The sequence below is a fragment of the Scleropages formosus genome, chromosome 13 (genome assembly GCF_900964775.1).
Source record: "Scleropages formosus chromosome 13, fSclFor1.1, whole genome shotgun sequence".
NCBI lineage: Eukaryota > Metazoa > Chordata > Actinopteri > Osteoglossiformes > Osteoglossidae > Scleropages > Scleropages formosus.
The window spans coordinates 5,487,999-5,500,163 of NC_041818.1; the positions used below are offsets into that span (position 1 = coordinate 5,487,999).

The following is a 12,165-nucleotide window of genomic DNA, read 5'->3' on the forward strand; positions in this document are numbered from 1 at the left end:
GGATGTTGATAATTCTTTCCATAATCGCTTTGTTTTTTCGTATTTTTTTTTTTCCTCCTTTGCGAACTGCATGGCTTGAACAGATTTCATTTACTCAGCTGTGCTGTTTAGGATGTTTACACAAGGTCAAGGCTTTATCAAGGTAGCAGGCAATTTGACGGTTGAACGGACCAGTGAAGGTTGTTTGTTCAATTTGCTGCAGGGTTCCAGCCCTGGTAGTCCCTGGAAAATTAGCCAAGCCGAATTGATCTAATAGAAAGCCCTTGCCAATAAAAATTACAGATTGCTTTGGATGAACACATTGACAGAACAAAAATATAGTAGTAGTTAATAATAATAATAATAATAATATAAGCTTCTACTTTGTACTGTCTGTAATTTAAGTTTTTTAAGTTGTTTGGATATTTGTGTTGCTTTAATTACCTGGTATGTGAAATTGCCAAGCAATCACTCTGCTGCAACTGTTGCTCTCTCCTCTACCCACAGTCATGTTTCAAGTACTACATGAGTGATGACATTAGCAAGGACGCGGATGGCATGGATGAACAGTGCAGGTAGGAGCCCAGTGAGAAGCTCTGCAGCTCACTTCTATTTTATGGGGTTAAAATTTCAGAAGGAACCATTGGATTCATTCATTCGTGCACATGTGAACTCTGGTATTCTGCATGTGCCAAGAGGGGCTGATTTGAAAGGCGACAAAGTACAGTATAACCCCACAGAGTTATGAAAACTTTATTTTTACCTTCTCAGATGTGACCTTTTGTTTACTTTGTTGGAAAAAAAGCTGTAAAGTGAGAATGCTTCCAAAAATAATGCTCTTAATTAATAAACTTCCTACAACCGCTTGTCCCGAGTGGGGTCGCGGCGGGTTTGGCCGGGTTCTGCTCTCTGGTGGGTCTGGGGTTTGAGTACTGCTTGGCTTGCCTTGCGACGGACTGACATCCCGTCCTAGGTGCGTCCCCTCCTCCTCCAGCCTTGCGCCCTGTGTTGCCTCTTAAGCTCCGGTTCGCCGCAACCCCTCTCAGGACAAGTGGTTTCAGCCTGTGTGTGTGTGGTTTCACATCTCTTGGGATGTATGTCTGGATGAATCTTTCTCAGTGTGTGTGGGGTTGTCATGTTCTCTTTGTGTTCATGTGAACAGTGCTCCATCAGTGCTCTGGTTTCCTCCCACAGTCCACAGATGTGATTCTGATGGATGTGTAACTCAGTATTGACCTTAGTGAGTGCATCTGTGTGTACAGTTGTCCTGCGATTGACTGAAGTCCCATTTAGGGTGTTTCCCCCTGAATGTGACCCTGCACTTCCAGGATAGGCTCTGGATTACCATGACCCTAACTGGACAAGCAGTGAACGTGAAAAAATACAGTGTAAAAGGGAAGGAGAAATTCTGGCCTCATGGTCAAAACTGGTATTTTTGATTTTTTTGAATGTCACAGTTACTATCAAATTTGTTATGTCAGAAGCTGTAAATAAAGCAAATTACTCTTAATCAAGGAAGAATTGTATCATAATTGTTCCCAAATTGTGAGAAAGATTTCTAAATTATTATCCTGTACTCAAAAGCTGTAATTTATTGCAGTAATACAGATGTTGTTTTGGATCAAATTTTCAAATGAATAATTATCATTTTTGGTCCTTCTTCCATTAGTCTTTGATTTTTGGTCCTAAAACTTTAATTCCTGAAAGTTTAATGTATCGTTTTAGCCCCTGAACATTTCGGTATTGAATGACCAAAAACACTTTTTTTTTTGTCATCAAACATTAAATTTTTTTTTTTTTTTTTTTTTTTTTTTTTATATTTTCTTCTTTAACGGTTACTCTTTGAACCATTTTTCTGAAAATTAGTTTAAAAATATCTGAAAAATAATCAAGATCCAACCTTCAGTTTAACTTGTCTAGAACCATTCCGTTTTGGCCCAGGAAGCATGGATATGGTCTGTCCTTGGATGAGAGGAACAGCGTACTAAGATTTTCAAAATATTTAGGGTTATAGCTGGAGTTTGGGTTACAGTTATTGACTATCTGAGAGGTGATAGTGAAGGTGCACATAACTTGAGCAATACCATGCAAACTGGAAAGTGCAAAAACTACTTAGAGCAAATGAGACAAACATTTGGACACACAGAGCTACACCTATGCAGCAGTTATGGAAGATAAATGTTGCGTAATGTTACATGTAATATGAATGCCACACCTGGGTTACCTTTATTAATGCATCTGAGTTTTCCTGCAGGTGGTGCGCTGAAGGGGGCAACTTGATATGCTGTGACTTCTGCAGCAACGCCTTCTGCAGGAAGTGCATCTTGCGCAACCTGGGCCGGAAGGAGCTGTCGAGCATCATGGACGAGGAGAGCCAGTGGTACTGCTACGTGTGCAGCCCAGAGCCTCTGGTTGACCTGGTGGCTGCCTGCGACAGCGTGTTGCAGAACCTGGAGCACCTGTGGCACCAGCACCGCAAGCGCTCGCGGGGTGAGCATGACAAGGGGGGCGACGGCACACCCAAGCGCTCCCAGAAGGCTGCGCTCAATGGCAAGGAGCACGGCACTGACGCACTGGGCTCGGGCACCCTGACTTTCACGTACAAAGCCTTGAGGGTGCCCAAGGAGCTGGTCAAGAAGGCCAAGAAGCTCATCGAAACCACGGCAGGTCTGAACAACACGTTTGTCAAGTTCATTCAGCAGGGTGCAAAGGAGCAGGACAACAGTCTGGTCAGGCTGAGGCACCTCAAGGCTTTCAAATCGGTGCTAACTGACCTGAAGAAAGCCCACTCTGCCCTGGAGGTCGCTTTGGAACAGGAGTTTAAGGACCTGGAGCTGCAGAATGGCGATGAGAGCTCGTGTGAGGTCAAAACTGTCGGTTTGATGCCGCAGAGGCAAAGCACGGCAGCCGACACAGAGGTCATGGACAGCTTGCTCAACCGTGTTGGAGAACATGGGGGTACCGCTGAAACGGCCGCAGACTGCTCCACGCACCGGAGCGAGGAACGCGCTGCTCCAGAAGACGTTGAAATGAAGGAAAGCCCGACTTCTTCCCCACAGAAAGATTCAGAGGTTGCGGGCAGAAGCAAAGCCAAAGAGAAGAGAGCAGACCTCGCAAAGGGCTCGGAATGCGCCGAGGGCTCTGTGACGGCCAGCGAGCCCCCTCTCGATAAGGACATCGTGACGGTCCCGTTGTCTGTACCCGATGAGCTCTTTGAGATGGTGGAGAGTACCGCCGACTCCTCTGGGGTGGTGGAGAGGAGAGGGCAGAGCGTGGCCAAAGCCAAGAAGTCCTCCAGGTCCTCTAACTCGAGTAAGATGTCCTGCAGTTCAGCTGAGGATTCCCCTCAGGTGACTAAAGATCTTGTGGTGAAGCTGACACCAGTACTGCTGAATGAAAATGAAACCCCTAGCCCTGCTGCCCACGTTAAGGAGGAAGCTGTGGAGGAAAGAGACGAGAACGCTGCTTTGGAAGACGAGGACGCTGATGGTGCTCAGCTGCTGGAGGATGGTCCAGAGAACAGACGTTCGCCGAGGGTGAAGACCACACCCCTGCGGAAGCAGGCTGAGAGTAAAAGCAGACCATCCTGCTCACGGGAGAACAGCGAGAGCGACACGGAAAACGAAAGCTCCGTGAAGGCCGAAGCGGACAAAAACGGGGAGGAGGAGGGTGCTGGACAGGAACAAGGGCAAGAACGGCGGTCAAAAACTGCCGTCGCATCCTCCAGCAGGGCGGACGACTCGGATTCGGATGAGGTCCCGGCGATCCTGCTCCAAACGGCTGCCATGACACCCAGCTCAGATGCAGGCGACAGCAAAGACGAGGTTCCTCCCAAAAGTGTAACAAACAAGTGCCTGTTTCAGCTCAATAAGAACAACAGTCAGTCTGTGGAGAGGAAGACCGTCAAGCGCAAGCTGAAGGTCAACTCCTCCGACTCCGAGCAGGGGCCACAGAAATCCACGGCGAAGAAGACCTCCAAGAAGAAGGCGCGGAGCAGTTCAGACTCCTCAAACTATGACTCAGACCTGGAGAAGGAGATCAAGAAGCTGAGCAAGCTAGGCACGGCTAAGAGGGGGCCCCGCCGAGGCAAGAAACAGGAGGAGGGGGAGGGGGAGGATGGAAAGAAGGATGGTGGGAAAGAGGCGCAGAATGTGCCTAAAAGGAAGAGGAGAACAGAGAGGCCGAAGAGAAGCCTGAAATCTAGAAGTGCAGCGAAGCCGTCATCTTCGTCTTCCAGTGACGAAGACGAAGGTCCCGACGAGTCTGGAGATGATAGCAGTGACCAGCAGAAGATAAAGCCCATCACAGAGGAGCTGGTGGCAGCAAATGCTGACACTTTTCACCAGTCTTCAGGTGAGTCGCTGCATCCTGCTCATTCGGGAGAAAGACGACAGGTTTTTAGAGGTTGACATTCAATAAGTTCTTGGCCTTCCTAGCCCTAAGTACAGCACAGAATATCCATGAAATCACCATTAAAATATTAGTCCTGAAAGCATGTTTTTAAAAAAAAATACAGTCCAGCGCAGGCTCATCTGTTCTGTGCTCTTCAAAAGTTCAAGTTCGGACAAAAATTCCAGAAAAACCATAAGCAACTGAAGTCAGAGTTTGGAACGTTTGTTCGATTCATCACATTTCTCGTGTGCGCTGCAGGGGAGGAAGCCGAAAACAAACCCGAGCCCACGTTAACGGCCGACGACGACGATGACGACGACCCTGAAAACAGGTATGGTTTTGCGGAAGGGCTCGCGGCCCTCGTGTTGTACCCGTAGGCACAGACGTCAGCACGGCGTCACACACTCTCTTTGTTCATTCATCCGCTTCAGGAGGGAGAACGGTTCATAAGTTGCTGTTTTTAAGCAGCTTGAGAATTGAATTAAAGTACAGTTTGCCTTTGCTACTGCAAATTTGTTTAAAGAGTATGGGTACACCTTGGAAAGGTGAAGAACTGACTGTGATGCTAAATAAAAAAGGAAAATAAAAATCCGTTCAGTCAGATGTGAAATAACGGTTGGATTCGTCTTCGCATACACATCTATTTATATAATCCTAGAGGAAACATGATTAAATCAGAGCACAGATTTGTAGTAAAGGCACTGATGATCATAATGATGAGGAGTGGCAGCTCTTTTGGTTGAGAAATTCATGTTAAATACACAGGCTCCTAAACCTATGAACTCATTTTAACTGTAAAGTCAGTTTTTAATCCCTAACGCAAAGTCAATAAAAAAAATGTAATAATCCCTTTGTTTATTTATGGGACAGCTGGTACTGTAGCGGTTAGAAGGGCCGCCTTTGGAGCCAAAGGTCGCAGGTTCGAATCTCACCTCCACTTAGCGAGGTACTTACCCTAAATCGCTCCGGTAAAACTACCCAGCCGGATAAACGGGTAAATAGATTTAAGTAGATTAACACTGTAGGTCACTTTTGAGAAAAGCGTCAGCTAAATGAAGAAATTCACAGGTTAGGGTGTGTAAAAACCTTGGGCACAACTCTAATAATAAAAATGCGCCTGGACTTTCTATTTTAATGATTTATTAGCTGACTGTATGACTGATTAAAACAGCGACGTCTGAAATGATGAGCAAAACGTGAGCTGTAGACAATGTTGAGGCCGGTTGAACCGATGCGATCCCGCGCTCCTGTCCCGTGTGTGCGTCGGGACTGGTGGGTAAGCACAGTCTGCGCAGCAAAGAAAAATAATACGAAAAGGAAATAAGTGGAAAGAAATGCGCAAACGCATGACCGTTTGTAAGCTGAGGAGCTGGCGTAGCTGTGATTTCAGCAGCACGGTCTCTCTTATGCCTTTTAACACTCCTTCAGTCTTTATAGCGCTTTAATAAATTTCCTGTACACCATGAGCAGCTATACTTTGTACTTCTCTATACTTCACGTTGGACAAGAGTTACGGCAGCTGTGGATCGCAGCCCTTTCCAAGGCTCACCTGGTGCAGTTAAATTTCTGTGGTGCTCGTTTCCTCCTTTGGGTAAATTTTGGATTTTCTCCGTGGCTCCACCTAAACCTTTACCTCTTTTAATTCACTATATTCACCTCATTTGCATTATGTGCAGGGGCAGCAGGTGGCGTAGTGGTTAGAGCTGCTGCCTTTGGACTTAGAGGTCACAGGTTTAAATCTCACCTCCAGCTGTAGTACCCTTGAGCAAGGTGCTTACCCTAGAATTGGTCCGGTAAAATTACCCAGCTGTATAGATTGGTAAATAATTGTAAGTCACTTTGCAGAAAAGTGTCAGCTAAATGAATAAATATACGTCTTGAACTCAATAGCTGTGTAAAATTGTGACTGTATATTTATCTTTGTACAATGTAAACATTTTGTAAATTTGAAATGCTGTGTTCAATATCCAGATCTGCTGGTACTGGACCATATTTAAATTTGCATGTATTCATTTAGCAGATACTTTTCTCCAACGTGACGTACAACTCAAAGTAGACAAAAGTGCTTTTCAGTGACGGGGAAACGGAGGAATATAGATGCAGACGCGTGATCATCAAGGGACTATCAGTTTGTCTCCATTAAAACCAGCACACATTCCCACTGCATCATAATATTTAATGTTATAGATATTATTATGAATGGACAAATTGAATAATCCCTTCTTCTTGTGTTATACTACATTCTTAATACTGAAACATTTTTCAACCAGATGTTTTTGATGGTGAGAGCAGTCTGGCAGCCCACCCTGTTCCTAGAGTAGGCAGGGAAAGCCTGGAAGAAAAAAGCTCACCTTAATCTATGGTAAACACAGCAGAATTAGATGGTGGTCATTGAAGGTCTCCTCGCAGTGCCAAGGGCGGAGGTATTTCAGCCTGGATTTCGGAAGGAAGCCGTGAAATTCACGCATACCTCACGTTTATTGCTCTCTTCTCCCCAAACTGAGAAGAATTGCAAAGAAGATGCTGCTGGCACAAATCAAGGCCAGTTATTCTTCGGGAGAGGACAGCTCCTCAGACAACGGGGACTCCGAGAAGGAGGAGAAGAACAAACCAACGAGAGGTGGAGCTGAGGAGGATGGGGGAGACGAAGAAGGTTAGTAACCCCGAGTACCTGGTTCCACGTAATGCTGTTAATTGACACTGTGGGCAGCAGGTGGCACGGCGGTTATGGCCCCTGCCTCGCAATCATGGCCGTGGGTTTGAATCACAACGTCTACTGTCGTACTCTTGATCAGGGTACTTGCCCTCAATTGATAGGGTAAAAATGACCCTGCTGTTTTAATGGGTCGTAGGAAGTTTAACATTTTAAGTTGCCCTGGAGGAACGCTTCAGATACACACATACACACATTTTCTGAACCGCTTGCCCCATACGGGGTCGCGGGGAATCAGAGCCTACCCGGCAACTCAGGGCATAAGACCAGAGAGGGAGGGGACACCCAGGACGGGACGCCAGTCCGCCGCAAGGCACCCCAAGCGGGACTCAAACCCCAGACCCACCAGAGAGGAGGACCTGGTCCAACCCACTGCGCCACCGCGCCCCCGCCTACGCTTCAGATAAATAAGCAAAATGCAAGGTAGATGTGCATCATCATTCTACAGATCGCTGACACGGTGTGTTCCTACCCTAGACCATGCCACGCTGATCCAGTTGACGTATCTCTGAAACGGTATTAATTCGTAACATTTGGTGGCTGAGGTTAAGGGCTATTTACATCGTTGAGTTCATTGCTTTACAGCGTTAACTGATCGGTTGAACTTTAAGCAGCAGATGCTGTGCTGCTGCACACCTGCCGTTCAGTCTAAAGGTGTAGTTTTAAAGTCTTTTTAATGATCTACACTTGTGGCTGTTTTAATGTCTGTTTACCTTAGACATAGTGAGCCGTGTATGATGGGAAATCACTTGCATTAGAGGTCACACTAGTTTCAGGCCTTATATAATGACATTTCTGAAGGCGGCAATCTCATTAATATCCTTATTGTCCACTGGACGTCTGGCAGGGAGGGAAGTTCAATACGCATCATAATAACTGCAGTTTTTATACTGTGATTTAGGTGCATTTAGATTTGGTTTATTTCATTTGATGACATTAATGATTTCACATTGGAATGTAGTCATGTTAGAAACGAAGGAAGACGTTCTTATTTAATGTTTTTACAATGGAGTAAAAATAACAGTGGACCTTTAAATGAACTGTGGTGTGGATTTAATCAAGGAAGGTGTGTCTTTAGAAACAACAGCACTTTAATGCACTTTATTATCCTTACGTTCAATTTCATCGACTGCTTGTCCTTAATGGGGTCACTGTAATCCCAGAGCCTATCCATACCCTGATTTGTTAACACGTGGATTTGCAAATGTGGGGCAATTTACCACATCTCATTTGGTTTGTGGATATGAAGGTATTGCTCAGATACGGGGCCTCTTTTTGGGCTCGGCTGTAGATTCTTTGGCTTTTACCCTATACTCCATTATAACATAGAGATGGGTAAAGGTTTGTACTGAAGCCTAAACTACAAAAACTTGAGACCATGTGTATAAAGTACTCCTGGTTACACAGAACACTGAGATGCATTCAGACTTCAGAGCAGATGAGTTTTGGGATGCGATTGCTTATTTATGTTCACACACACACACACACAAAACACAACCTGGCAATACAAGGCGCAAGGCTGGAGGGGGAGGGGACACACCCAGGACGGAACGCCAGTCCATCACAAGGCACCCCAAGTGGGACTTGAATCCCAGACCCACCAGAAAGCAGAAACTGGCCAAGCCCACTGCACCACTGCGCCCCTTATTTATGTTTATTAAGAACCAAAATGTAGCTTTATTATGAGCGTACCCCCCAACCCATGTAGACCTTCTTTTCCTTTCCAAGTTGGACAAAACAAAATACAGTGGGATCTGATGTTACCAGTGTTTGGACAATACAGACACTTTCCACTTAGACTAACAGGAGGAGTAGGTTCGTTGCAGAGCTTAGATAACGGTTTTGTTACTGCTGGAGGAATGTCCTTAAAGTTTTTCTTATTCTATATTGTGAAGTTACTGTATATGTCATAGTTCAATAGTTCTTATGAAGTTATAAAACTTCTAATTGCTGTCAGGCCTATAATTTCTAAATAGTGTTCCCCCACCATACGAGCATAATCTGTTTCTGAAAACCCTTTACAAGGTGAATTGCTATTACTCAGAGATGTAATTACCAATACTTTCATTGGTAAAAATTTTGTGCGTTTCTGAGCTCCAAAATTGACATCCATTTATGATGAAATGTCATTACTGAGATCATGACAGGTACGTCCGGTAAACAAGGGCTAATGCGAGGAAATACCTTCTAAACCAAAGTAGGGCTGTTAAATGATATCCCCGTGAAGTCAAACTGTCATAATCCGAAAGGGTGAATGTCGGGGGACGACTGTAGTTTATTGAAAACGACAGATTTGCTTCCTTTTTCTGCTGTCAAAGTTTTGAAGAAGTTATCGATAGAAACACTAAAAAGATAAAATGATGTTGTTTCAGCCCCCACCCCCTATCCACTCCAAAACTTTCTCTGTTCCCCTTCTGCTAGAAGCGGAGGCGTCAGATCTGGACTCCGACTCGGACGTGGATGTGAAGAAGACGCGTCACCGGCATCGCCTGCTCCGCCACAAGCTCTCTTTGAGCGAGGGCGAGTCCGGGGACGACAAGCCTGCCGCCAAGGGCAAGAAGGACCGCAAGAGGAAGCACAGGAGGAAAGGTGTGTACCAAGCGCTGATGTCCACTGAGTGGCTGTTTGCGTGGCCATTCCACTGACTGCCCATTTGTATCATATTTTTTGTGTGTGTGTGGTTTTCCATTCGAAACGTGTGCAGCGTGGACGAGCAGCTCTACGTGGATCTTGCAGCTGACAGCAGTACTGTGAGTAAAGCACACTGGCGTGTCCCCCTGTCCCCTAGTGACCAGTGACGATTCTGCCGATTCGGACTTCGAGGAGTCTGCCGCAAGCGAGGGGTCGGCCCAGAGTGCTGCATCCGGCATGAGCGAGGAAGTCAGCGAGTCGGAGGGCGAGGAAAGCCGCCGCAAGACGAGGTGAGGACGTTTCCCAGCATGCTCCTTTTCTCCTTCACCATCAAATCAGCCGATGACGCACGTGCAGCCACGCTTATTTAATTCTTGTTGTAGATTTCATTTCGTAATAAAATATCTTATTTGAATTCATCAGTTCACTTTAGTTTTTGGAGAAATTGTTGCCATTAGGGTTAGATTGGAAACTCTAGAAGGTACAGCTGGTAGCGCAGTGATTAGAGTTACCGATCCGAAAGTAGCAGGTTTGATCTCCGGCTGCAGTACCGTTGAGCAAGCTGTTTAGATGGATAAATAATTGTAAACTTGTAACTGTAATAATTGTCACCTTAACTTTGCAAGTCGCTTTGAAGAAAAGTGTCAGCTAAATGGATAAATTTAAATGTTTGGACCGTGAATAAGGGCAGAAGCCTTCATTCAGACCCCTGATTGTACATGTGTATTTTGGCCACTAGATGGCTCTGTTCTGCAGGACTGGGGGTGGATGCTGTGGCCAACCATGCTGTTCTTGAGCTGAACTGCAGATCTGTCTCTACTCTATGCTCCTTTACCATATTTTACCTATAGCTGCAGATGGAGTTTAGTACCAGGGCTTGTTTTTGCTGTTGCTGGCAGTTGAAAGTTCTTGATGAAGCCAACTTCTTCTTATAGGTCATCGAAGAAGGCAATGGAGGAAACACCGCGTAGCTACCATCAGAAGAAGAAGCGGCGCCGCATCAAGGTTCAAGATGACTCCTCCAGCAATGAGAAGGTACGTGGTGGGCGCCTGTGGAACAGCTGAGGAAAGGGGAGGAGCCAGGCCAGGAAGTGAATCAATGAGCAGGGTTGCAGTCTACAATGATTGCTGATGATGCGTGCTGTGTGTGTCTTCTCAGAGTGGCTCCGCAGAGGAGGAAGATGGAAAAGGAGACGAGGACGGTGAAGATGACGAGTCTAAAAGCACCCCCAAGGGGCGCAAGAAGATCCGTAAGATCCTGAAGGATGACAAGCTGCGTTCAGAGACCCAGAACGCCCTGAAAGAGGAGGAGGAGCGCCGGAAACGCATCGCAGAGAGGGAGCAGCTGAGGGAGAAACTGAGAGAGGTTTGCTGACCTCGTGATGACATGATTTGGACTGACGGCTGCCTGTGTAAACTTAATACATGAGATTCACCTTAATGAACTTAGAAGAAGAATGGAATAAATATTTAAAATATGGGTGTCATGGAGATACTTGAATTGGTGTTTGACGTTTGGGAAACCTCGATTATGTTGATTCCACCGTGAGCAGGTGAAAAGGCAGCTGTGTGATGTTGCTATCTTGCACCTTGGTTCCAAATCTGCAGGTTATTGTAGTAGAGGAGGCCTCCCAGGTCACTTGTCCCATCACCACCAAACTACTGCTGGATGAGGATGAGGAGACGAAGGAGCCACTGGTGCAGGTGCACAGGAACCTGGTGACCAAGCTGAAGCCCCACCAGGTGGATGGTAAGTGGCTGTGGTTCTCCTTCCAGAAATACATAGGAATGTGTTTATGTCAGGTGTTGTAAGGATATTAAATCGATGGGTTATGTATGTATTCATAAATCTTCTTTCTGCTTTATTTTACTGTGCAATACTTAAGACTACCGTGTTGCCAGAAACAAAACTACAAGCACCTCCGGAGTGGCTGCTTGTTGTCCACGTTAGTCTGTTTGGGTTTCGAGTTGACGAGTTGACCCTTGTTTTGCATATCTGCAGGAGTGCAGTTTATGTGGGACTGCTGCTGTGAATCTGTGAGGAAGACCAAGAAGTCTCCTGGGTCGGGGTGCATCCTGGCACACTGCATGGGCCTGGGAAAAACACTACAGGTGGCCGTGACAGTACATGATTGGTTCTGATCATGAGCACTCGTCCGGAGTCGTTCGCTGTCCGGTGGCTCATCGCTGCTCTTCTGCGGCAGGTGGTCACCTTCTTGCACACAATGCTTCTGTGTGAGAAGCTGAACTTCAGGACGGCCCTGGTGGTGTGCCCGCTCAACACTGTCCTCAACTGGCTAAACGAGTTCGAGAAGTGGCAGGAGGGCATGAAGGACGAGGAGTGTCTGGAGGTACAGGGGCACATTGCTCTTTTCTTTTTCCCTTGGTTAAAATTCCCTGCCTTACAGGTATTGTGATCGTAACGTGTTGCACCAAGCTAAAGCAGATCT

The 12,165-nt window shown here is 46.1% G+C and overlaps 1 protein-coding gene across 1 annotated transcript in view; it reads left to right on the forward strand.

The window, feature by feature from the left end:
• Positions 1-12,165, forward strand: part of atrx (ATRX chromatin remodeler) — a 48,963-nt gene that overhangs the window by 10,665 nt on the left and 26,133 nt on the right. Inside the window, exons 9-19 of the mRNA XM_018737421.2 lie at positions 487-554; positions 2,234-4,332; positions 4,630-4,702; positions 6,879-7,024; positions 9,506-9,673; positions 9,873-10,005; positions 10,651-10,750; positions 10,875-11,081; positions 11,324-11,465; positions 11,718-11,827; positions 11,920-12,066. Coding sequence (XP_018592937.2) covers positions 487-554; positions 2,234-4,332; positions 4,630-4,702; positions 6,879-7,024; positions 9,506-9,673; positions 9,873-10,005; positions 10,651-10,750; positions 10,875-11,081; positions 11,324-11,465; positions 11,718-11,827; positions 11,920-12,066 — 3,393 coding nt within the window. The remainder of the gene's footprint in view (positions 1-486; positions 555-2,233; positions 4,333-4,629; positions 4,703-6,878; positions 7,025-9,505; positions 9,674-9,872; positions 10,006-10,650; positions 10,751-10,874; positions 11,082-11,323; positions 11,466-11,717; positions 11,828-11,919; positions 12,067-12,165) is intronic.